The sequence below is a fragment of the Mus caroli genome, chromosome X, assembly GCF_900094665.2.
Source record: "Mus caroli chromosome X, CAROLI_EIJ_v1.1, whole genome shotgun sequence".
Taxonomy (NCBI): Eukaryota; Metazoa; Chordata; class Mammalia; order Rodentia; family Muridae; genus Mus; species Mus caroli.
This window is the reverse complement of record NC_034589.1, coordinates 131357084-131380875: the sequence shown is the minus strand read 5'-3', so window position 1 is coordinate 131380875 and position 23792 is coordinate 131357084. Positions and strand designations below refer to the sequence as shown.

Below are 23792 nucleotides of genomic sequence, written 5' to 3'. Positions count from 1 at the left end.
TTTTAGGTCTAGTATGGTTTTGTTCATTTCCATCACCTGTTTGGTTGTGTTTTCCTGTTTTTCTTTAAGTACTTGTAACTCTTTAGCAGTGTTCTCCTGTATTTCTTTAAGTGAGTTATTAAAGACCTTCTTGATGTCCTCTACCATCATCATGAGATATGCCTTTAAATCCGGGTCCACGTTTTCAGGTGTGTTGGGGTACCCAGGACTGGCTGAGGTGGGAGTGCTGGTTTCTGATGATGGTGAATGGTCTTGGTTTCTGTTAGTAAGATTCTTACGTCTGCCTTTTGCCATCTGGTAACCTTTGTTATAGTTGTTATAGTTGTCTCTGGTTAGAGCTTGTACCTGTTGTGATTCTGTTAGCCTCTACCAGCAGACCTGGGAGACTAGCTCTCTCCTGAGTTTCAGTGGTTAGAGCACTCTCTGCAGGCAAGGTCTCCTCTTGCAGAAAAGGTGCACAGATATCTGTTGTTCAGATTTGCCTCCTGGCAGAAGATGAAGGCCTGAAACAGGGCCTGTTCCAGAAGCTGTTAGCTTCTGTAGTCCACAATCTCACCTGTGCAGACTAGTCTTGGCAGGATCCAGGAACGAAGATGGCTCCTGCATATGCTCCAGCAAAGCCTCCCGGGTGGGGTGGACACCTCTCCTCTGGCAAGGAAGGTACCCGGATGTCTGGAGCCCGAAAAGGGGTCTGCCACAGAAGCTCTGTGGCTACTGCTGTCCCAGAAGCTGTTAGCTTCTGTAGTTAACACTCTCACCTGTGCAGACTAGTCTTGGCAGGATCCGGGAATGAAGATGGCTCCTGCTGATGCTCTGGCAAAGCCCTCCTGGGCGGGGTGGACACCTCTCCTCTGGCAGGGAAGGTGCCCGGATGTCTGGAGCCTGAAATGGGGCCTGCCTTAGAAGCTCTGTTGCTCCCTCCTGTCCCAGAAGTTGTTAGCTTCTGTAGTCCACACTCTCACCTGTCCAGACTAGTCTTGTAGGGATCCGTGAACGAAGATGGCTCCTGCAGATGCTCTGGCCTTGCCAATAGTTTTTTGAAGACTTTTACACTTATATTTAATAGAAATAATGCCTTATGATTTTCTTGTGGTTTCTTGGACTATGGTGATATACACCCATCTTTTACTAATTTTTCAGTTGAGAATTTTCATTATTGTGCTTAATCTTTTTACGTAATACTTTTTACTTATGTTCAGATTTTCTATTCCTTCACAGTTTGTTCTTGGTTTGGTTTATGTCTTTAAGGATTAATTTTCTTCTAAGCTATCACTTTTGTTAAAAGAGTATTATCCATGGATAGCTCTTCTGATCCTTTGTGTTTTGGTGATATCAGTTGTGTAATGTTTTTAATTTCTGATCTTATTTAATAGCCTTTCTATTCATTAGTTGAGGTAGTGGTTTGTCTATTTTTTTCTCTTCAAAAACCAAATCTTTTCATTGCCTTTTCTCTATTTTATTTTTTTATAACATTCCATTCGTTTATGATCTGTTCTTTATTCTTCTACTATGTTGCTTATATGCACTTTTGTTCTTTTTGATATGTTGATATACTGCTAATAAATTACTGATGGTGTTGGATTTTTGGAATGGTTGATTTCCCATTTTTTGTCCCTGTAGTTTTTCCTCTGGAGAGTCTAGTCTAGAGAGTTTTTCTCTCTTAGAGAGTCTAGGCTGTCCTTGAATTCATGTTGGTCCTCCAGCCTCAGCCTTCTAGGTGCTGGAATTGTAGGTGTGTATGGCACCATGCCTGGCTCCCATTTTCTTCTGACTACAGCATTTTTATTTCTTTTTAAATTTCTTCTGTGGTCCATTTGCTGTTTAATAATATTTGTTTAATGTCCCACTATTTGTGTGTGTTTCCAAGATTCTGTTAATAATTTTTAGTTTCATCACATTATCTAATTTAAGAATACTTTCTACCCACCTGCTCTTATCTTTTGATGTTAGATTTTTTTAGCCTGAAGTTTGATAACTTATTCTTTTTTCCCCTGCTCTGGACCTTCCGTTCTTTGATTTAACTGGCTTTTGTTTAGAACATTCTGTCTCTGAAACTATTTTCTTGCTGTCCAGTTTTATTTTGTTTTGATTAAAGTTTCTTTGGTATTCTGATCCTATGCAGGAAAAGGACCTCTTAACAAGCACTATGATATAAATATTTATTTCCTCCAAACTTCATATGCCAAACCGTAATTCTACAGTTGACAAACTTAAGCAGTAGGTTCCTGGGAGGTAACTGGAACTTTATCATGTGCACTTCATGAGTAGGACTTAGAACCCTTATAGAAAGAAGGTCTAGGGAGAAGTTGCTGTCTATGAGCAACTGACACTTACCAGACAAACTTATCTGCTGGTACCTTTATCTGAAAATTCACAGTCAACAGAATTATGAGAAATCAATTTGTCTTGCTATTATGTGTATTGTTATCTTGTTTATTATTGCTTATTATTACCTACTTTATGATATCTTATAGTAAGGAATCCAAATGAACTAAGATAGTAGGCATTTCTTTGGTATTTCTGGGAAGAACTCTTACTTAGAATCACCTATCTATATGCTCCTAAGCCAGAAAATATTTGTCAGATGGACAATACTGGAATGGACATTTCTAGTTGACAAAGATATTTCAGGTTTGAGAAATGGTTTGAAAAGTCATTCCAGGCATAGTTAATAGACTTTCCTATTCACCTGTACTAAGGGGCTGGACTTCACTACTGTCCCCAAATTGAGATGTGAGTTTTACTATGAATTCAGAGTTTTCTCCTTAAAATCTGAATCCTGGTGGCACAGATTGTACCCATGTATTTGAACCCATGTATTAACCACATTTTTGAGTGAAATAACAGAAGAGGAAATGATATACAAGCTTTCTTCTATCTGGACATGAGAACCCTTTTCTGTGTCTTTGAAGGCAAACAGCCTTGGTTGGTCATATTCCATCTGCTCTATATAGTGTCATTGGCAAGTAAACTTGTCTCTTTAAATTCAGAACTAAACTTACTTTACTTTTTATGTAAAAATTCAATAGTTGTGCATAGGTAAAACAATCTTGCTGTGAAAGTAACCAATAGTACTTAACACCTAGTGTGCTCTCACTAGATGCTTATCTTATTTTCCTTCTTGATGTTCTTAACTCTGAACCATTTGACTGATCAAGGTACAGTCTCTTATGATATACCCATATCAGCTCCAGAAGTTTACAGTTTCTAGATATGGAATCATTTCATGAACTACCTGCTAAATGGTTGTCATTGTAATTAATAACAGTACTTAGAAATGTCTATATCCTCTCAGGTATCTAAGGAAGGAAATTGAGAGACTGCCTACTTAGTAGATGTCACATTGACTGAAAATGATGAGAACATTTAGAGTCATACCTTTATTCATAGGGACACACTACATGGGCAGTTTGCAAAATTCCTTTTATCAGCAATGTCCTTGGGTTATGTATTAGTTATTTTTTGCACTCTTGTGACAAAAATACCAACTTAAGGGAAAGAGGAAGGGCTTCTTTTCAATCATGGTTTCAAGTGATGTAAGTTACGACAATGGAGCCAGCCCAGCTGTGGAGGTAGGATAGAACCAGCTCATCTGTAGAGGTAGGAACTTGAGTTTTTTGTTTGTTTTCCCACATCTCTGAGGACCAGGAAGCAGTGAGAAAAGGAAGTAGGATTTGACTATAAATATCAAAGCCTGTCCCAGTGACCTATTTCCTATATGTAGGCTTTAAGAGGCAGAGGTTTTACAGCCTCATAAAACAGTGCCACTAGCTAGGACTCAAGTGTTGAGATTACATGAGTTTACAGGACACATTTTATATCCAAACAATTCTAGATCTCTAAAACAACTCATCAAATGTGTGGCCTTCATCTTGAGTAACCATGTCTGAAGATGAAGAGACTTGGATGTTTCCCTATCCTTTTGTATTAAATTTTGTGCCTGAGGCGCATATCTTCTGAAAACCCTCTCCTTCCTATCCTGTTCCATTGCCTTTGTCTTACTAAGCCCCAGTGATTTGAACTCCGAGGTTCTGGTACCTGATATATGTAGTTACTGGATTTCTAAGAATAAAGCATTTCTTTGCTTTCTCCCATTTTTATCTCTGGGATGTTTCTTTCCCTACGATAGTCAAAAGTGTGTGACTTAGAATCTCAAGAAACACGAGCTATGTCTTTGGTATACATTCTGTGCACTGTACATCCAAGAACAGTATTCATTGGTCTTAGATTTTGGAGAGAAATAATTTTTAATATGATAGATTCTTGTTAGAACTATTCGATTAAATTATTCCATTTATTTTTCTTCAACAAACATATTTCATCTTTGTTATGTTCTTGGGCTATGCTTATGTCCATTTGAAGTTTGACTCTCTGTCCTCTTAGGATTCATAATCTAGTGAGATAGATGATAAAAAAGATAGTTATTGTAAAGAAAAATGAAGTACTTCAAAATTTGCCTATGTTAGGATATAACTTTTACAAAGTTAGTACTGGGAAGTTGGCCTTAGGAAAGGAGCTCTTTGCACCTTCATTTCCATTATTTGTGCTATTTCTTGTGTGGCTGTGGCAGCCTTGATCGAACTGGAGCTTAAGGGAGTGGCCGAGTGGGAGTGAAAGGAAGTTAGAAATGAAACCATTGTGGAGAGTCAGCCTCATCTGATTTCAGAGTGATTTTTCCTTTTATTCGTTCAAATGGTGCAACGTGTAGTGTCTTAATACTAAGAGCAATGAGGATTGACATATTAAAAACATATATTAACTCTGCTATGTTGATGAAAATGGTATGAAAAGCATTCTTCTTGGATGCTTTTAGTTCTGTGGCATTAGGACCATAGAATACATTCTTTTTGACATCAGTTTTGAAGAAGAAGGAGCTCATAAGTTGGAAGGAAGCAGTTTTTACAATGGAGTAAATATACTTGAGTTTGAATTTTAAACTATAACTGTGGTTTGACCATAAATTAAGACAGCCTCTTTAACAACAAGAAAAACATTTAAAGCAGCTCCCATCGATTCAACTGATTCATAAGTGCTGGCCATAAATAAATATTCTTGGAGGTCTAACTTGTTGAAGCCAGTTTCTTTAGCCAGTGTCTTCCTGGAAAGCATTTTAATAAAATGCATAGAGTGATAAAATATTTTCAGACTTTGATCTGGTAATCCCATTTCTTTAGCAGTCTGTACTGAGTAAATAAATCTAAAATCTTGATATATCATAATGCACCGCCACTTTGTCCAACAGTTTAACAAGAAGGAAATGATTAGCTAAGGTTTGGAATACTTGTGTAATGAAATATCATGGAGCCTTTCAAACATTGTTAAAGAATATTAACCATGCAGGAATATGTTTCTACAGTTCAACTAAAAAGGAATAACAAACAAACAAACAAACAAACACCCCAAGCTGTGCTGGGAATGAGCCCAAGCCAGTGCTGGGAATGTCTTCACATGTGCTCAGCAAGCAATTTCCCACCCTGGCCTAGACCTCCAGCCTGCTTCTGTAGACAGCATCTCCATTATAAGTCTTTCTGTTCTTTGTGTTGGAAGATTTATATTTTCTTCTCTCTAGTTTTCTGTATGACAGAATATATGTAGCCAACATGAATTAAATTCATACTGAATAAACATGTTCTATAAGCATTTCAGCCTTTGCCTCAGTGAGACAATTTTGACTACTATCCAATCCATTTCCATTAGTCTGATATATACCTTTTTCAGATTTTTATCTTTAAAACATTTTTTCTTTGTAGTGAGTTTTTAATCTTCTAATATTTATTTTGATTTTTTGGCAAGATTTTATCTTTGTTGGTTCTAGTTTCAAGGAATTCTCCTTAAAATACCAACAGTTTTATTCCCCATTGCAAGACTATTTTTTCAGGGGTAAAGTGCTTGCCTAGCACATTTCAAGGCCTTAGATTCAGTGCCTAGTACCACCTCCTCCATACAGAGTTCATGGTCTCATTACCAGCTATGCTAATCTATTATTTGCCGTATGCATGAAAATTCTATGTTAGTGGGAAAAGTGAGTAAGGTGTCAGTAGATCCCAAAATTAAGATCTATATTTGTGTCTTAGTCAGGGTTTCTATTCCTGCACAAACATCATGACCAAGAAGCAAGTTGAGGAGGAAAGGGTTTATTCGGCTTACACTTCTATGCTGCTGTTCATCACCAAAGGAAGTCAGGACTGGAACTCAGACAGGTCAGGGAGCAGGAGCTGATGCAGAGGCCATGGAGGGATGTTCTTTACTGGCTTGCCTCCCCTGGCTTGCTCAGCCTACTCTCTTATAGAACCCAAGACTACCAGCCCAGGGATGGTCCCACCCACAAGGGGCCTTTCCCCCTTGATCACTAATTGAGAAAATGCCTTACAGTTGGATCTCATGGAGGCATTTCCTCAACTGAAGCTCCTTTCTCTGTGATAACTCCAGCTGTGTCAAGTTGACACAAAAATAGCCAGTACAATTTGTTTCTTTGAAAACTTTACAATCTTTATTTAACTGAATCTTATCTTCCCAAACATATTCATGATGAGAAGAGAGCTAACTTTCACTGAATTTGTCTTTGAGCCAGATACTTTTATGTATTGTACAGTTTTGCAGTCTATTACAAAAACTCTTTTAAATAAAACCATCATTTGGAAATTGTACTCTTACATTAGAAAATTACAAATGTGTTCAACAGAAAGCAATTTGAATTTAACTTAATTCTAATGGCTTATTTCTAATGAAATAGTTTTTTATAGCTAACTAATTTTGCCATTGCTCCCATTCCTTCCATCCAAGAAAAGATACTTTTGTGGTCTCTAGTCCCTCCTTCCTTTCTTGCTTGCCTCCTGCTTTGATAGTGGATGCCAGAACTCTGCTACAAAGTTGTATTCTCAGCTCGCTTTCTTACTTTATGTTTTCTGAAGGTTTTCACTAAGTTAGCCAAGCTGTTCTTGAACTTACTATAGCCCAGGCAGGCCTCGAGCTTGCAGTCCTTCTTCCTTAGCCTTCTGAGTAGCTGAAATCATAATGCTTGTGACACCAGAACTGACAAATCATGCTTTTCTCTGTAATGCCTATGATTAAGTAGGCTCCTCTCATTCCTTACTATATACTAGGCTCTAGTCTACCATGGGCCTAGCAGTTTAGTTGCAGACTTTAAAAAAAAAATTATTAGGTATTTTCTTCATTTACATTTCCAATGCTATCCCAAAAGTCCCCCATACCCTCCGCCCCCACTCCCTTACCCACCCACTCCCACTTCTTGGCACTGGTATTCCCCTGTACTGGGGCATATAAAGTTTGCAAGACCAATGGGCCTCTCTTTCCACTGATGGCCGACTAGGCCATCTTTTGATACATATGCAGCTAGAGACACAAGCTCCGGGGGGTACTGGTTAGTTCATATTGTTGTTCCACCTATAGCGTTGCAGATCCCTTTAGCTCCTTAGGTACTTTCTCTAGTTCCTCCATTAGGGGCCCTGTGATCCATCCAATAGCTGACTGTGAGCATCCACTTCTGTATGTGCTAGGCCTGGGCATAGCCTCACAAGAGACAGCTATATCAGGGTCCTTTTGAGCAAAATCTTGCTAGTGTATGCAATGGTGTCAGACTTTTTAAACCCAAGCATTTAAATACATGTAGGAAGTTGTTTTAGAGATTGTTGGTACAGCTGTGTGTGTGTGTGTTTTCCTCCTCCTTTCTCTTATCTTCGTGGGGTCCCTTTGTTTGGCTTCTATTTGATTTGTTTACAGAGATGTAGGCTTTGAAGTAACAGCTATATAGGACTATTAAAGAGAAGGGTAGAGCAAGTGGGCTGCTTTATAGGTAAGCATGTATCCTGAGTTGCAGCCACTGTCATTCATAGATTGTACTTTACTCTCACATGTCTGCATTGACTTTCTTGTTGCTGTCCTAATTTCCTGTAGAAATTTACTTTGTTCTTTGTCTCCTAAATTAGAAAGTAGTTCACATTACTCTATAAATATTGAACTATCATAGTGTTGCCTGATGTGTTAGTGAGTACTTCTAAAATACATTTTTGGATATAATCATTTAATGGTATTATCTTATTCTTTTGTTTTTTTCTGTTTTGTGATAAAGGGCTTTGTGTATCTGTTTTCCTTCATATGGAGTTTCTGTCCTTAGGTAAATGCTCCTTTATAGATATGGCATTGCCATTGCAAGGTTTGTAGTCGTAAAACTGATATATTTTGTGTTGTTGTGATCACAGTGAGATAAGTAGCTGTGAGGTAAAACTGTATAAATAGTCACAACTAAAATATCCCCTTTAAAAATAGAAATAAAAACATATATTTTGTATACAGTTCATGATTACTGAGAACATCCTCAAGTATGTCAGGCCTTGTAAATATGGTTTTTCAGATTGTTTTTATTTTTTAACTCATGGAGGGGGAATAAGAGTGATCTATTTTTGGCAGGGACTCAAGGGAATATCAGTGTGACTGTTACCTGCCACTTTTGTCATGTTCAATTTCTACCCGAGTTCTTTGGGTTTTTTTCTCTTTCTTTCTTTCTTTCATTATTTTGGACAGTGACATCTCTAACCTTTTGGTCTGAGCGATGTGTTGCCCCTGAAATTGGTTGAGTCACTTAATATTTTCCCCACCTGTCAAAGCTGAAGAGATCTGTACCTTTTGCCTTCTGCTTCCTGAGCCATTTTCCTGCTAGTAGTAATCTTCTATTGTGTCTGGCAAGTTTTCCCAGATGTTTGATATGAAACCTACCAGAGTTTGATCCTTAAAGTTACTCAAGGTTAAGAGGCTTCCAGACTTCTGTTCATGAAAGAGTCACTGGTACATGATTGGTTACTTTCAAGTTAAGAACTGGGAACCACACAAAATATGTGAAGAAAAAAATGTATTCTGACCTTGGGCACCAGGCATACAGGCTGCAATCTCTGAAACGGAACAAATGAACAACATGAGTGTTACAGACATCCTGACTTTTTGTCTGCAATCAGTTTCAAGATCTGTGAGCCTGTGATCTTGCTGAACTTAAAGAGATAAAGAGGTGCAGATAACAGGAATTGGTGGAAGATGTTATTAGAGATGGGGAGCTATGGACAGAAGTAACTCCAAAACTCTGCATAGATGTAATTCTGTGTAGGTATCATCATAAACATCTGAGTTTCTACACCAGGATCCAGGAAACACTGCCTAATTACCATGTGCAAACAGTAGAGCCTCACAAATCTTCAACTATAGTAGTAGAGTTAAATTAACCCTAGAGTAAAAGGCTACTTTGATCGAAAGTGAACAAAACAAAACCACACCTTGAAAAATGACTAACAATAGTTTTACTGCATGCAGAACTTGAATACTCTCTAAGGGAATAGAGCAAAACCCAGATACTCAACAGTGTAATTGTTAAAAAAGATCTTGTCCACCTCCCCCCCCCCACCCCCTGCCATTAGATCTTCCAAGAAGCAGTAAAATGTGAGCTGTAACTAGGAGAAAGTTAGTTAACAGAAACAGAACCAAAGATTAATAGAGGGAGACTTAAACGACTCTGAAAATACATTGAAGGATTAAATGGAAAGCATAAATATTACAAATAAAGAAATAGAAGAGTATAGAGAACCAAAAGGAACTTCTGGAAGGGAAAAGTGTACCATGTGAAATCAACATTTATTGGATGAGATAAATAGCAAGGTAAACATTACAGAAAAAAGTACTGATGAATTTGAATATGTAAGAGTAGAAATTGTCCAATCTCAGACACAATGAGAATAGCCAAGTTGGGGAAGAGTCACTGAAGTCTAAGGAACTATTAAGCAGATTTATATGCTATGTAACTAGAGTCAAGGAAAGAGAATAGGTAGAAAATAGTTGAAGTAATGAGTATAAAATTTCCAAATATGTTGAACACTTTGGATCATAGATCCAAAGATCTAAGATCCATAGATCTTAGATCCATAGATCTAAGAAACTTAATAACAGAAAATTTAGAAGCAAAAAAACTACAAGTAAGAGTAATTGTAATCAACCTGTTAAAACCAGTGATTGCATTTCAAATGCTGATGGAGAAGAAAACATTAAGTGCAGAGAGGGTCATTTCCTTCTCATCAGCAACACTGACAGTCAAAGGACAATGCACTGGCAACTTTCAAGTACTTCAAGTGAGAAAAGGTACTTTGGATTTTAAAGTCTGTAGGTAATAAAAGCATCTTTAAAAATGAAGAAGAAATAGAAATGAGGGTGAAATTCATGGTTTGAGATGAAAATAGAAATAATAGGCTCCATCACACCCCAGCTGTAAGAAATATTCCTGGCATTTTTGAGACAGAAGGCAAGGAGTGCCTGATGGGAGCAGGACCTTGGGCTGGCTGGCCAGTCAGTCAGTCTAAGCAAAACAGTGAGCTCCAGATTTAGGGACACGGAGTTTCAATCTGTAGCCAACAGATAAGCAGGCACTCATACTTCTCACACATACATGAAAACAATGTATACATGCACACACAAATATAGATATTGTAGATGTAAATGTAACCATACAATAGTTAGTTAGAAGTAATGCAATCACTGCTATTAAAAGTTGCAAAAAATGTAAGACCTAAAAGTATACTATAGATAAGAGCTAACTTTAAAAATAAACACTGCTTAAAAGCATGAATGTGGAAAAAGATATGTGAACAATAAACCACGAGGAAGCCAGAATGCTCATATTAGTATAAAATGTAGTCTTTAGGAAGAGTGGTGTTACCAGGAATAAGGCTAGCCATTTCATAAAGATAAAGTGATCAATTCACTAAGAGATCAATGACTGGAAATATGTCCCTAACAGAACTTGGAAAGTAAATGGAAACATGCATATTCTGATAAGATAAATAGACAAAACTATCATCAGAATTGAGTATTTTAACTATATTAACTTGGTGCTTGATAGAACCAGAACTAGTAGGGAAAACTTCATTGAGGAGATAGAAGGCAAATAGCACAACCAACTGAATCTAATTGACATTTATAAAGTATTGGAAACAACACTACCAGAATACATTTTCTTCTTCAATTTATGTTACATTCACTGTGAGCCATAAAACATACTTTCAGCATATTTAACAAGGAACTCAGATAATGTATATTCTTTGAGGAAAATGAAATTAAAAGCAACAAAAGGATATCTGGAAATTCCCCAAATATTGGGCTATTATATAGTATATTTGTTTGTTGTGATTATTGTTATTTTGAGGTAGTCTCATAGGATAATACAGGCCAGCCTAGAATTTACTTTGTAACTGTAACCAAAGCTGGCCTCAAACTTACAATGATTCTCCTGCCTTACTGTCTCATATGCTGGGATTACAATCATGAGCTGTCATGCCTGGCTTTTAGTATACAATTCATGTAACATGAATTGGAGAAGAAAATGTGAATAGTGAGCCAAAATCATAAGAGACATTAGGAGATATTTTAGATATAATAATGAAAATACAGCATATGCAAATTTATGGGATACAAGTACCACAGTGCTTGAACAGAAATAACTTTAAAATAAACTAAATTCAACACACTTCTACTGTAAGCAACTAGGGAACAAGTGTAGATCCTTTCAGGTAAATGAGAGAAATGAAGAAAAGCAAAGATTAGCAAATGGAAAATAAGTAATACAGGAAAAATACAAGGCAGATGTCAGCTCCTAGTAAGAGCAATAAACTTGCTGAGCCGATAGCTAGACTTACAAAGATTAAAAGGAAAAAACATGCTTGCAAATACTCAATGTTGGAGACAATATAATAGATCCCTTTACAACTTTTGGAGTCACAGGAAGAATAAGAGACTATTGTGAATATTATGCTAGAGATTTTTTACAACGTAGATAAATGAAAGATTCCTTGAAAGGCACAGTTGGTCAAAATGAACTCAGAAGGAGCTAAGAAATCTGAAGAGCTTAACATCTGTCAAAGAAATTAATTAAGAATCATCCCTCAGTTAAAAATCTAGCTACTGACATATTTGATGGTAAATCCTATAAGATGTTTAAAGAACAAATAAGGTAAATTCAGAATAGAGAGGACAGTAGAACACTTCTGAATTCATGCCACAAGGCAGATGAGATTGGGACCTGTTGGAGAGAATGTACAGGAGCCATGGAGAACAGCGTAGAAATTGCTGAGAAATATTAATTCAGGACTGCCACAGTGTTCCAACAGTTCACATTTGAGTACATATTCAAAAGAATTGAAAACAGCTTAGGGGTTTCGCAGGTCTAATATGCACTGTGTCATTATCCACAATAGCCAAGGTATGGAAGTAACTCATAATAATCAACAAATAAATAAATAAATAAATTGTTATACTGCCTTCTAAATGGAAAATATTCCTGGTATTTGCAACAATGTGGATTCATGTAGAGACTATTTTGCTAAGTGAGATAAAAACAGCCACAGGAGAACAAACACTGCATGATTACAAATGCTGTGGTGATACTTCTGTGAGAACTCTGTAGAAGTGATTACTAGAAGCTTAAGACAGAGCTGGAGTATTGTTCATTGTTAGGTTACAGTTACACTTGATTTAAGCTGTAAAAATCTCCTATGTGACATAGTCCTATAGTTAATATAGTATGCTTATATCAAAATCCATGAAGGTGCTTTCATGTTAAGTATCCCTAAACAAGAGGATGCAACTTTGGGTAAGCTGACAGATAGGTCTTTTACCTTGCTTGTGATGATAATGTCATAGTTGTTTGTAACCATACAAACTCATTAAATTGTGTATAATATATTTAGCTAACTAAAGCTGTTAAAACTTGAAGAAAAATATCAGTGTCCTCATTTGTAATAGTCTCAAACAAGAAGCCACCTGCAGATCTTTCACCAAACTTGAAGGAACCTATACATCTATCACTAAACTAGAGGCAACCTATATAGCTATCACAGTTTTCTGGATAACTCTTTGTTGTATTCATTCAATGGAATGCTAAACAATAGTAATGATCATTCAAGATGTTTCAATATCCAGAGCACTGTTGCTAGGTACAAGAATACTGACACGGTAGAAGCTAGATAGAATGATCCTATTTATATGGAATTCTAGAAAAGGTGAAACTTTAGTGATAGAAAGTAGATTGGTATTTACCAAGATCCAGGATTGCAAGGAAAGAGAAGCTATTACTAAAGGGCATGAAGGAACTCTTTGGGATAATATTAAGAGTTCCAGACCTTGATTGCGGTTTAATTTACATGCATGTGTACATTTGCTACAGTTTTTGGAATTTTACATTTGATTCTGGTGCTTTTTTGTATAAAAATTATGTTTAGGTAAAGGGATGTTTAAGAAGCAGTTAGGAAGAAAAACCACTGCAGGCTAAACCAATTGTAGCTGAGTGGTAGAATGCTTGCCTAACTTGTATGAGGGTATTGGTTCAGTCCTCAACACCACACACGCACACAACTCTCATACACACAGAGACACACAATCTTAAATAGTTCATGGTAGAGGTCCTTGGAAGTTTCAGGTGTTTTCTGAAAGGGAAAAGAAGGAATGAGGGAGAGGAAAACTAGATCATCAGTTGTCTGTGTAGTCCCTGGAGTCTGATTTTTTTTCCTCCTAAAATGAGAAAGTCTTGCTGATTTTTCTGTTCAAAGTGATGTCTTCCCAGCTCCTTTCTTCCATAGGAGCTTGCAGCCAAAGAAGGACCTTAAAAATCAAAAGAGTCAGCCTTGTTAACTAAATGCAGAAAGCATGTGAAAAACAAATCCATCAATTTTATTATGGGTCTTACTTATTAGGCTGACACATTCCATCAGATCTTCATGGAATGAGAAAGGAGATAAAATCTAGAACAAAGAAGCTAAAATGATTTTCCAGTTCATTTTACATTAGTGCTTAAATTAATCAGCGTGTTTATTTCCTATCTACTCCATTCCTCCTGAGTGGGCTCCACAGCAAAGGCAAGAAGGTAAAGAATAGATCATTAACTGAGAAGATAGAACATAGGTACAAAATCTAACTACTTGCTTGTTTCTGTTGTTTTCTTTAAAATATTGTGATTTCCCTGGTTGTGCTATATATTCAGTCACAGGAAAATACTAAAGCAAAGCCCCTTAAAATTCTTTAATGGTAGAAAAAACTAAGAGGAGACTGTACCCACTAATTTTGTCCATTGCTATTCATTCTAAAACTTCTGGACCTGATTTTGTTTTCTTAATTTTGTTCATGCTGAGGAATCTTCAGATGTCAACAATAAAGCCTCTTTTTGCTCGGTCTGTTTCATATTAAAATAACCCTTTTCATAGGAAAAGCTGAGTTGCAAGGTTTAAAGCTCTTTGAGAAAAACAATTTTGGAATAGGAAATTCAAATGGAAATTATTTCATTTTTGAAATTTGTAGTAAATTGTCATCTAAAATTAGTGAGTTAGATACTCAAGGAATAAAAATTTGTGGTGTGTTTCTCTTATCAGGGAAGAAACCATAGCTAGTCCATTTTCAGAATGTTGCAATGTATTAAATCCAATGCCTACTGCAGTATAAATTAGGAAAAGAAAATGTGTACAGATACGTTATTTTTTTCCCGGCCAGGTAATCATGCTTATCTAAATTGGACTGTAATAAAAAATAAGACAGCCTGTCGACCTGAAACTGGATTTTAAAGAAGTTTGCTGAAAATGGTTGATTTAGTCTTTCTAAGGGTAAGCAATGGTTCCTTTAGTTGGAAAATGGACAGAATCATGGTAATTGCCTGAAAGTCCACTTCTGATTGGGGTGACTGCGTGTCGGTGGGGATTAGTCTTGATTTATAAAGAGAATTCAGCTTTCTTAGACTTTACTCCTCTCCTTCCTCTGCCATTTACCAACTAAATTAGAAATATAAAACTAGGAGAAAAGCATATAAGTGCTGCCATTCTTTTATTTCTGTTACTACCAAACCAAAAAAAAACCTATTAGAATATGGTAATTCTTGATTCTCAAAATGTAGATATTTATGATCTTCTATACTAGTCATGCTGGCTGACCTCAGTGCCTTAGTTTCCCAGGAGCCATGAGGTACAGGCTACATGGTTGAAGGGAGGGGTATAGTATAAAGCTATGTTTTTTTGTGTGTTTTTATTAGGATATTTTCATCTATAATAAACAATGGTGTGGATGAAAAAGTGTCCAATGCATTTAGCCACCCCTTCGCTCTCTTGACCCCTCCAGTTTAGCCTATTTTCTCATTTCCAGTTGATGTGAGATACAGATTATCCAGAGCTTAAACATTATATATTCCATAACATAAATTGTATAATTAATGATCAGATTCCATACAGAGATAAATAATCACTAAACAAAGGCAGTGGGATTTTTTTTATTTGGAGGACAGTTTGTAGAGACTAAGACAGAAGACTTGCACTTCCCAACTGCTGTCAAATAACAGGACAGCGTGCAATGAGAAAGCAGGGAGGAGGCTCTAAAGGGTGTTGGTAATAGAGGATGAAATGGTAGGCTTTGATGTGGGTTTCTAATAGGAACTGTGTAAGAATTGGTAAATTGGTGCTGGTCTTTCTAGATCAGTAGTTCTCAACCCGTGGGGGTCAAATGACCCTTTTTATAGGGATCCCTTAAGACCATCAGAAAGCATAGATATTTAAGTTATGATTCCTAACTAGCAAAATTACTTATTCAGTAGCAATGAAAATAATTTTATGCTTGGGGTCACCACAACCTGATGAACTGTATTAAAGGGCTACAGCATTAGAGAAGTACTGTCTCAACCTCTGATGCACTTCTGGTGCATCCTATCATCTTTTCAGCTAGGCCTTCCACTCTAGCGTGGAGGAGGAGGAGGAAGACAGGGAGGAAGAGGAGGGGGAAGAGGAATGGGAGAAGACTGGTCCTTCTGCTTATCTATAGAGTTAAGTGTTTGGTATCCATAGAAATGTTCCTATTCTGTGGTAATTACTCCCCTGAAGATACCATCTCACCATGCTCACAGGAAATGGCATGTGAGAGGACCAAGTAGCTTTCTATAAGCCTGGAAAAGGGCTCTCTCCAAGACCTGAACTCTACTCTATCCTGGATCATGGGATTTGTAGCTCCTAAAGTATAAGAAAAGTTTCTTTAAGCAATTATTGATAATTACTGATATGATAGTTTCTGTTGCAGTCCTGCTGACAAATTCAGGATGTAATGATATTGGCATATTTTATATTCATGAGACCTGCAATTTATATGGCTTGGAAAGGAAATATACAACTTCTTTTCATTGAAGTAGGAAGAGAAATGTTTTCACTTGGTGGTGGAAGGAAGGCACCATCATTTTTGGTTTTTATTTAAGCTTCCTAGATCCCAGTGTGTAATTACATGGTATGAGAAATATAATTGGATTTTTGAGCTAAGAAACAAACTAAGATACAAGACTTCTCTCTTTTCTCTTTTATCTACCTTTAAAATAAATAATCTTGCCTGAGTGCCCACAGCAAAATATAGGTATGATTTATATTATTTGTGTTAATATTGTTATCTGAAAACTTCATTCAAAATGAGAAGTGAGACCTCACCGTGGACTGTGTTCTTTTTTTTTTTTTTTTAACTTCTCACTTTATGATGTTGTTGTGGAAGGAGAGGTAGTCCTTGAGCTACACTATTGTTAAGTAAATACATCTGTTTCATTGTCTCATGTAATTGTACTCCAGGCCGACAAACACATTTCTAATGCACTGTCGCTTAAATCAATAGACTGTCTCAGAAGAGGACATTGGAAATGGCATGAAATTTGTACTGGGACAATCCTGTACAGATTTATATTGTTCTTTGTGTCATTATTGTTCTATAACAGCTATGTTTTGGAGAGCTACTTTTGATCTGACAAGAACTGGCTGCCAGTTGGCAGAGAGGATTCACCTAGATTAGGTAGTTGCTTCCTGTTTCTATGTATGGGCTTGGGAAAATGGCTTTTACCTCCAAAGATTTCTCAGAACATACTGGCACAGAATGTTCACACGTAGGATAATTCCTTTAAAAGCTACATCTGGTTACCCTCAGAAAAATAATTCCATTAATATTTCAACTCATTTTGATCCTTTTGTAGTTTGTAGTATTTTTTTTCAATGTATGTAGGTGGCCTTAAACCATATGGCAAAAGCATTTCCCCAAAACATTCAATCCTTGTCTTACTATGAACTATTTTCCATATTTCCTTGTTATTTGAATAGCTCCTCTCAGCAGGCTCCAACCCCCCTTTTTCCCTTTGATCCAGTTCTGCTTATGCTGATGGCTAAGCTTACATACACTGGCAAACTTATACGTGTTTTCATAACGTATTTAAGAATGAAATCACCTATTCCTTTCCTGTGTTTGGAGTGAAAATATGTTGTTACTATTTTTAGATAACACGTAGTGAATGTTTGTGCAGTCATTGCCCTGTACAGAGTCATTATTATTCATATGATGCTGTATTCTGGGCTCAGTGATTTGTTTTCTATCAGTCTACTTTAAAATACTCAACTGCCTAGATTCTTTTTTTCATTAAATGGTGCTTTTAGATGCTTTACTTTTAAGCCTGTGAATACTTTTTTTTTTCAAGATAAAAGGTACTGGATGTGCATTTATACATGAAAAATCAGAGACTCAGACATTTAAGGAAAAAACTTTTTCTGTCTACTAAAAGTCTGAATTCTTACATCTTCAAACATCTGTCTTAAACTTAGTAGGGTGTCATTCCCTCCCCTTCTTGACAGCTGCTTTACTTCAGTCTTAACTCCCAAAGTGGAAGTTGCCTAGGGCATGTAAGAAATAGGAAATAACATAGATAATTTACCTGCTATGAGGACTCTTAACAACACATATTCAATAATGTCAAAAATTCAAAGAATGTTAAATCTGGCTCCCAGACCTCTGCAGTTTTACATCCCCATGCCCTGAGTTATTATGAAGTGCCTTTGCTTCCTAGGCTGCTTTGCAAAAATATAATCCTGGAGCACCCTTAGCCATATATTAACAATTCCTCAAAGAATGACCATAGCATTATAAGAAATCACATGTAATTCTCTCGACTATGTGGTCAAATTCCTTTTAACATATTTCATAGTTCAGTATAGTGTTAGTATGTGTAGTTCTATTTATCCTTTATATTTTAAGTATTTACTGGAGAAGATGTAGTAGTTATATTATTAGAAGAATGACATGTATGTATTCTAGTGGGGTAAATAATTGAAGGTGTAGCACTTTTAAGTGGCTTCCATTTCAAGTGTTTTGGTAAGAAATGAATTCACTCCCACGTTTATGTTTCTTAATTCACTGGTGATGAAAGTATACAATGTAGGTCTGTATTATTGACAAACCCTCAAGGTACTTTGAAAGCATGGATTTATACAGATCATAGGATGACTTTCTTCATTCTGTAGCTGTCAACGCTGTCAAAGGACCTGTCTTGTGTAGGGATGTTGTCTAGTCAATGTAACAAGAGAGTATTGATGATCTTGCTGTCCATAGGAGTGGTTGCAGAGGTGGACTACACCAAGATGGAAAATGGAAAAAATAAAGAGGTGAAATGTATCTATATTTAGCACATAGAAGCTAGAAAACAGAAAAGTTGGACTTTCCCTTTGGATTTTCTTTTAATACCTTTGGTATAGGTCACACCCAGTGCCTGAATGTCACCTTTGCCTTGATAGTGCTGTCATAGATTTCAGTACTATTGAGCATTGAGTTCATGGAGGAAGGGACCTTTTCATAGTGCACCCTGGTTTGTCTGCAGTGCTTGTTTGGGACCCAGTCTGCCATTGTGCCTGTCAGAACTTGCCATAATTTAAATGTTTAAGGCGGGTGATTAACCTGTTTAGCAGACTGTCTTACTGCCCAAGAACTTTTTGTTTTTACCTTTTTATTGACTCTTTGTGAATTTCACACTGTGCACCTCAGTCCTGCTTGTCTCCCCATCCCTTCATATCAGCCCTCTGCCCTTGCAAGTCCCACAAAAGAAAACAAAAAGAAAACCAAGCAAACAAGCAAAAACCTAGTCATGGAAGCTGCAGTGTGTCAGTGTGCCCCACTACATATCCTTTTGTCCACACATCTTTACTTGCAAATGTTCATTGCAATGAGTCATTGGTGTGGTTTGAGGCCTCGGGCTTCTGCTGCACTGGATCCTCACCAGGACTCCTTAGTTATCCTATTGTTGCCCTGGGTCATGGAGATACTGCAGGTTTTCTTGTTCTTTTTCTAGATTTGGTTTTTATTTTTTCAAGACAGGGTTTCTCTATGTACCCTTGGCTGTCCTTGAACTTAACTCTGTAGACAAGACTGGTCTTGAACTCACAGCGATCTGTGTGCCTCGCCGTTCCAGTGCTAAGATTAAAGGCATGTCACTAGGGACTAATGAGAAATACATAAAATATGGTATATCATCCTAAATTTAAATATTTTAGAAAGCAGAAGTAAGTTATACCACTATTATTATGAATATTCATAGTAATGCAGACCATGCTACTTATGATATATTTCTATTTTTGCAAAATGTCCTAAAGCATAATTGGAACATAATTGTTCAAGTGAGTCATGAATCAAAGCTGTTACTGGCTTGCTGCAGAACCCAAGTGTCTACCATATTCAGCTCCATTTTGTGTAACACATAGTGTATAAAACCTTTTGTATAAAAGTAAAAACTTCTGCTGTAAGGGTATTCGCTGGTTAATGTTTGCAGCCACTTCTTCACCTATCTGAATCATCCTGATTTTATTCCGGCAAACTAAAGACCCATCGGATCTGATGAAATGTCTTTGTATCCCTTTAGCTTAATTGATGGTATTTTGGGCTTGGTTTATAGTGCATGTTTTCACCTGCCTTGTGAGTAAGCTGTGACTGTTTGCCTCTGTGCTGGCTTCCTATGAACCAATGGCTGCCTTTTTAATCTTTCATAAGGAGAGGTGTTTGTTGAAGTTGTTGATTATCTGTTCGCAGTTTTTTAGATGAGACTTACAAATGAACCAGTGATCCCAGGTTTAAACAGAATCCTGCAGACACCTGTGCTGATTTAAGGCTCTAGACTCAACATTACCAGGTTTGAGTGTTCATTTTACTATGTTTGATCTGCAAACAGGAAATTAATATCAGTCTGCAAGAATTGTTGATGGAAAAAAAAAGAATTGTTGATGAAGATTAGCATATAGACTTTGTTAAAACATTAATTTTGGTGTCTAATGTGCAGAAGAGTCTCAACCCAATGCACTAACCTTGAGCTCCTTCAGGGCTTGTCTTTTGGTCTTTATGTCTTAGGCACTGAACCTAACATATGGGAAAGACTCAGTAGATGCTGTCTTGATTGAATTGACTGGTTTACCCTATTTTATCTTCTGTTACAGCCCACTGTTTGTAACATGGAAGATTGGTCGAGACAAAAGACTGCGTGGATGCATAGGTACCTTTTCTGCCATGAATTTGCATTCAGGACTCAGGGAGTACACACTTACCAGGTGAAGACCCATTTCTGTTTCATGTACTTCTACTTACAAAAAACTCTTCCGCTACTTGAAAGTGATACTTTGACTCCTTTTCATTTGTTAAATGGTTGACATTACTCTCTCATTTCTTGTTAGCTTTTTTCTTTTTGGTGTCCAGGTACCTTCTCTTATAAAGTATTATTGCTATGTATCATTCTATAAAATGCTATGGTGACATTTATCTTGCCACTGATTTTTAAAGTGACTTTTTTTTTCTTCCATTGGGCAGCTTATTATGTATAACTTGAAAATGAGTGACTAAATGTCCATGAGTTACCAAAAGTCTGATTTCTACCTTAACAGCCTCGATTTGATCACCTTTAAGACCTTTTAAAAATAGTTGTTGGTTTTTTCTCCTTCATTTTATACATTTTGCCCAACTTTTATGTGCTTTAAAACTTGAAAAGAAGTCCTAGGAAGAAAGTGCTGTCACAGCCTGGCAGCATACCCATTCTCATTCCCATTTTGCCCTCAACTGTAGCTTGCTTAAGTGCTTTCCTCTAACACAATGTGAAAGTCACAAGTGCCTCCTTACACTTCGTAAGGCTCAGCCTTCAACTTCTCCACTAACAGAAAGCTATCTACCATGCCATCTGATTTTGATAAATACAACTTGTAGCAAGTTATGTTCCACAATTATTTCAGAGAAGAAGAAAATGTCTTAAATAATGACCTATTACTAAAGGCATTTCCTGGTTTTGTTCATGTTTTAGCGTGGCTACGGACACATAGTTGTAATCCATACAGTATTGGTATAATAAGAGATTGGTCTTTGCTAACTATTGTTACTTGGGGCAAGTTGCATGACTTCCATAGGTAAAGTGATAGTTCTAATATTTTCTTCTATATACTCAATATCAGTGTTAGGAGGATGTTAGGAGAATGAAATAATTAATCAATTACTACTTTGCTACAGGATTGGTGTGTCAATCTATCTTACTGTAGAGTTGTGTAAATCCAGACTTATAACACCAATATTTAAAAAGCTGTACCTTTAATGTTGTCATGTTCTAAATCTAGAAAACTCTATAAAGCAGCATTTTAGACTCCAGTTTATCTGACTGCAGACCCTTTTGTCCCTCTAGTCTGGTGTCTTGTGTCACGAGGATTCCAAGGAATATAACTTTGTAAACTCAAGCCTGTTAAGAACTTTTACAAGTGTAAAACTTTATGTTTACGTATACACTATTTCTAGTGTAGAGTTTCTTGGTGCTTTCAAGTGAAATTGTGGGAAACATTCCATTATGAAGTATTCCATACTTTATAAATCTTTGGTAGCAGTGGTAACTGGTAACAACTTGCTTTTGTTTAGAGAAATTCTTTTGCCTAGGAAGTGAGAATATCCAACTTTTTTTTTGAGCTTGTGTTTTTTTTCCTGAGAATAATGTGAACTGAGTAAATTTTTCACACAATTGAAAATTGCCTGTATTTGTGTACTTTTAACTCTGATTGCATTGTGGTCTGTGCCTGGGAACTTCCTGGTTACTTTTCAACCCTTTCCTTGTATTTCTATACAGCTTCCTTAAATTGTATATAGTACATTCAAAGGAATGCATATATATATATATATATATACATATATATATATATATACACACATACATATACACATACACATATTTTGTGTTTTATGTGCTCACATATATGCATCCTGTTTGCCTCTCAGGTTTGTGTCAATAAAATTTACATATAAATCTTGATATTTAGAAGAGATAAACAAAAGAAATCTTAAAAATTTAATTAGTATTTTAATTCATTTTGGAATCATAAGCTGTATAGAGTCATTCTTATTAGAAGTTTTAATGTAATAATGCTTTTCAGTCCCAAAAATGTGCTTATGTTCCTCTACCTGTGTGTTTCTATGTGTGTTTCTATGTGTCTTGAGAAATGTATTTTGAATTAAGAGTTTTTAAAGACAAGTAATTTTGGATTAGTTACAATTATTATTTGACAGCCTCATAAAATGCATTCTTCTTATCCTTATCCCACCTTCTTTTCTCATCACTGTCATGCTCATTGTCCTTAGAAGACCCTTTCTCACAGCCTTGCCTCTGTTTGGTTTATGACAGTGAGTTTAGCATGGGTTGCTTGTATGACTAGAAGGTTGGAAATATGTACTGAAGCTTGGTGGTCTCACCAGTGGGCAAACAAGGGAATACAGTGACTCCCCTTTCCCTAGTATTTATCTTCCAGCAGCAGTAGTTCAGCAGTGAGGTGCTGGGGCCCATGAACCCTTCTCTCCTCCTTGTCTGACTCTGTGTACTTATTTCCTACACGTGATGCTGTTGGGAGGAGCTTTGTGCATTCTTTGTACTAACTTGTAGATATTAGTAACTACGTCTTTACAGTGAGGAAACAGAGACTAAAGAATTTAAGTAATTTACTTAGTCTTGCATCTAGTTAGTAAGTGGTAGGAACTCAAATGCATGTTCAGGCCAGGGACTGCAAGAACATACTTTGCACTGTGACATAAACACAGAATTCTATGTCATGTCTATGTTCTCTTAATGGGAAGTTTGATTAAGTTAGTTAAAATAAGATGTCATAAACAGAAATAAAATTGTTATTCTTATTTTATTTTGTAGCTTCACCATGAAAATAACGAACTCAAAAGATTACTTTAAATTTAACAAGTCAATGATCAGTAATTCTTCAAAAGTTCTAATGAAGAGTTATGATTAAAGTTTACTTGAATTATTGTAATGAAGAAAATGCTTATATCAAAATCCTACTTTCAGATAGGAAACTATAATTTTTCAGATATAATTTTCAGATAGGAAACTATAATTTTTGGTTGTATAGCCTAGACTTCAAGAGGAACTCAGAATTTCTAAACATAGCAAGTTAGTGGTTGTTTTTGAAGTCTAGTCTTCCTATCATAAAGTTTATAACTCACAAATGAACAAACACAGAGAGATGAACTTCGGGGCCTGGCTTTAGCCGGGGAGTAAGGAGAGCAAGAGAAGCAAACAGTTCTCAGTGATGGCGTAATAATAAGGACATCTAGTTATTGGTGGGCTTCATCAGCGATTAGGTAGACATTCCATTTTCCAGAATGCTATTCACACCCATTCTTATTTTGGTAAAATACTAGTAAAATTATGTTTTATCATTTTACAATGTACACTTCTGTGATCTTAACTACATTCATGTTGTTGCATGACCATCCCCACTGCTTTATCTCAAGAACTTTTTAATCCTCCCTGATTGGAACTTTCTACCCTTTAAATGTTCATTCCATTCATTCCTCATAAGCCCTGACAACTACTTTTCTACCTTCTGTCTCTATGAATTGACCCCTCCAGGTCCCCACTTGCTATCACATGGCTGACTTACTTCACTAAGCATAATGTCTTCAAAATTTCT

General features: G+C 36.5%; 1 protein-coding gene across 1 annotated transcript in view; it reads left to right on the top strand.

Moving 5' to 3' along the window:
* The window catches only part of Ammecr1 (Alport syndrome, mental retardation, midface hypoplasia and elliptocytosis chromosomal region gene 1), a 108057-nt gene that overhangs the window by 32801 nt on the left and 51464 nt on the right, over nt 1-23792 (top strand). Inside the window, exon 2 of the mRNA XM_021153402.2 lies at nt 20289-20399. Coding sequence (XP_021009061.1) covers nt 20289-20399 — 111 coding nt within the window. The remainder of the gene's footprint in view (nt 1-20288; nt 20400-23792) is intronic.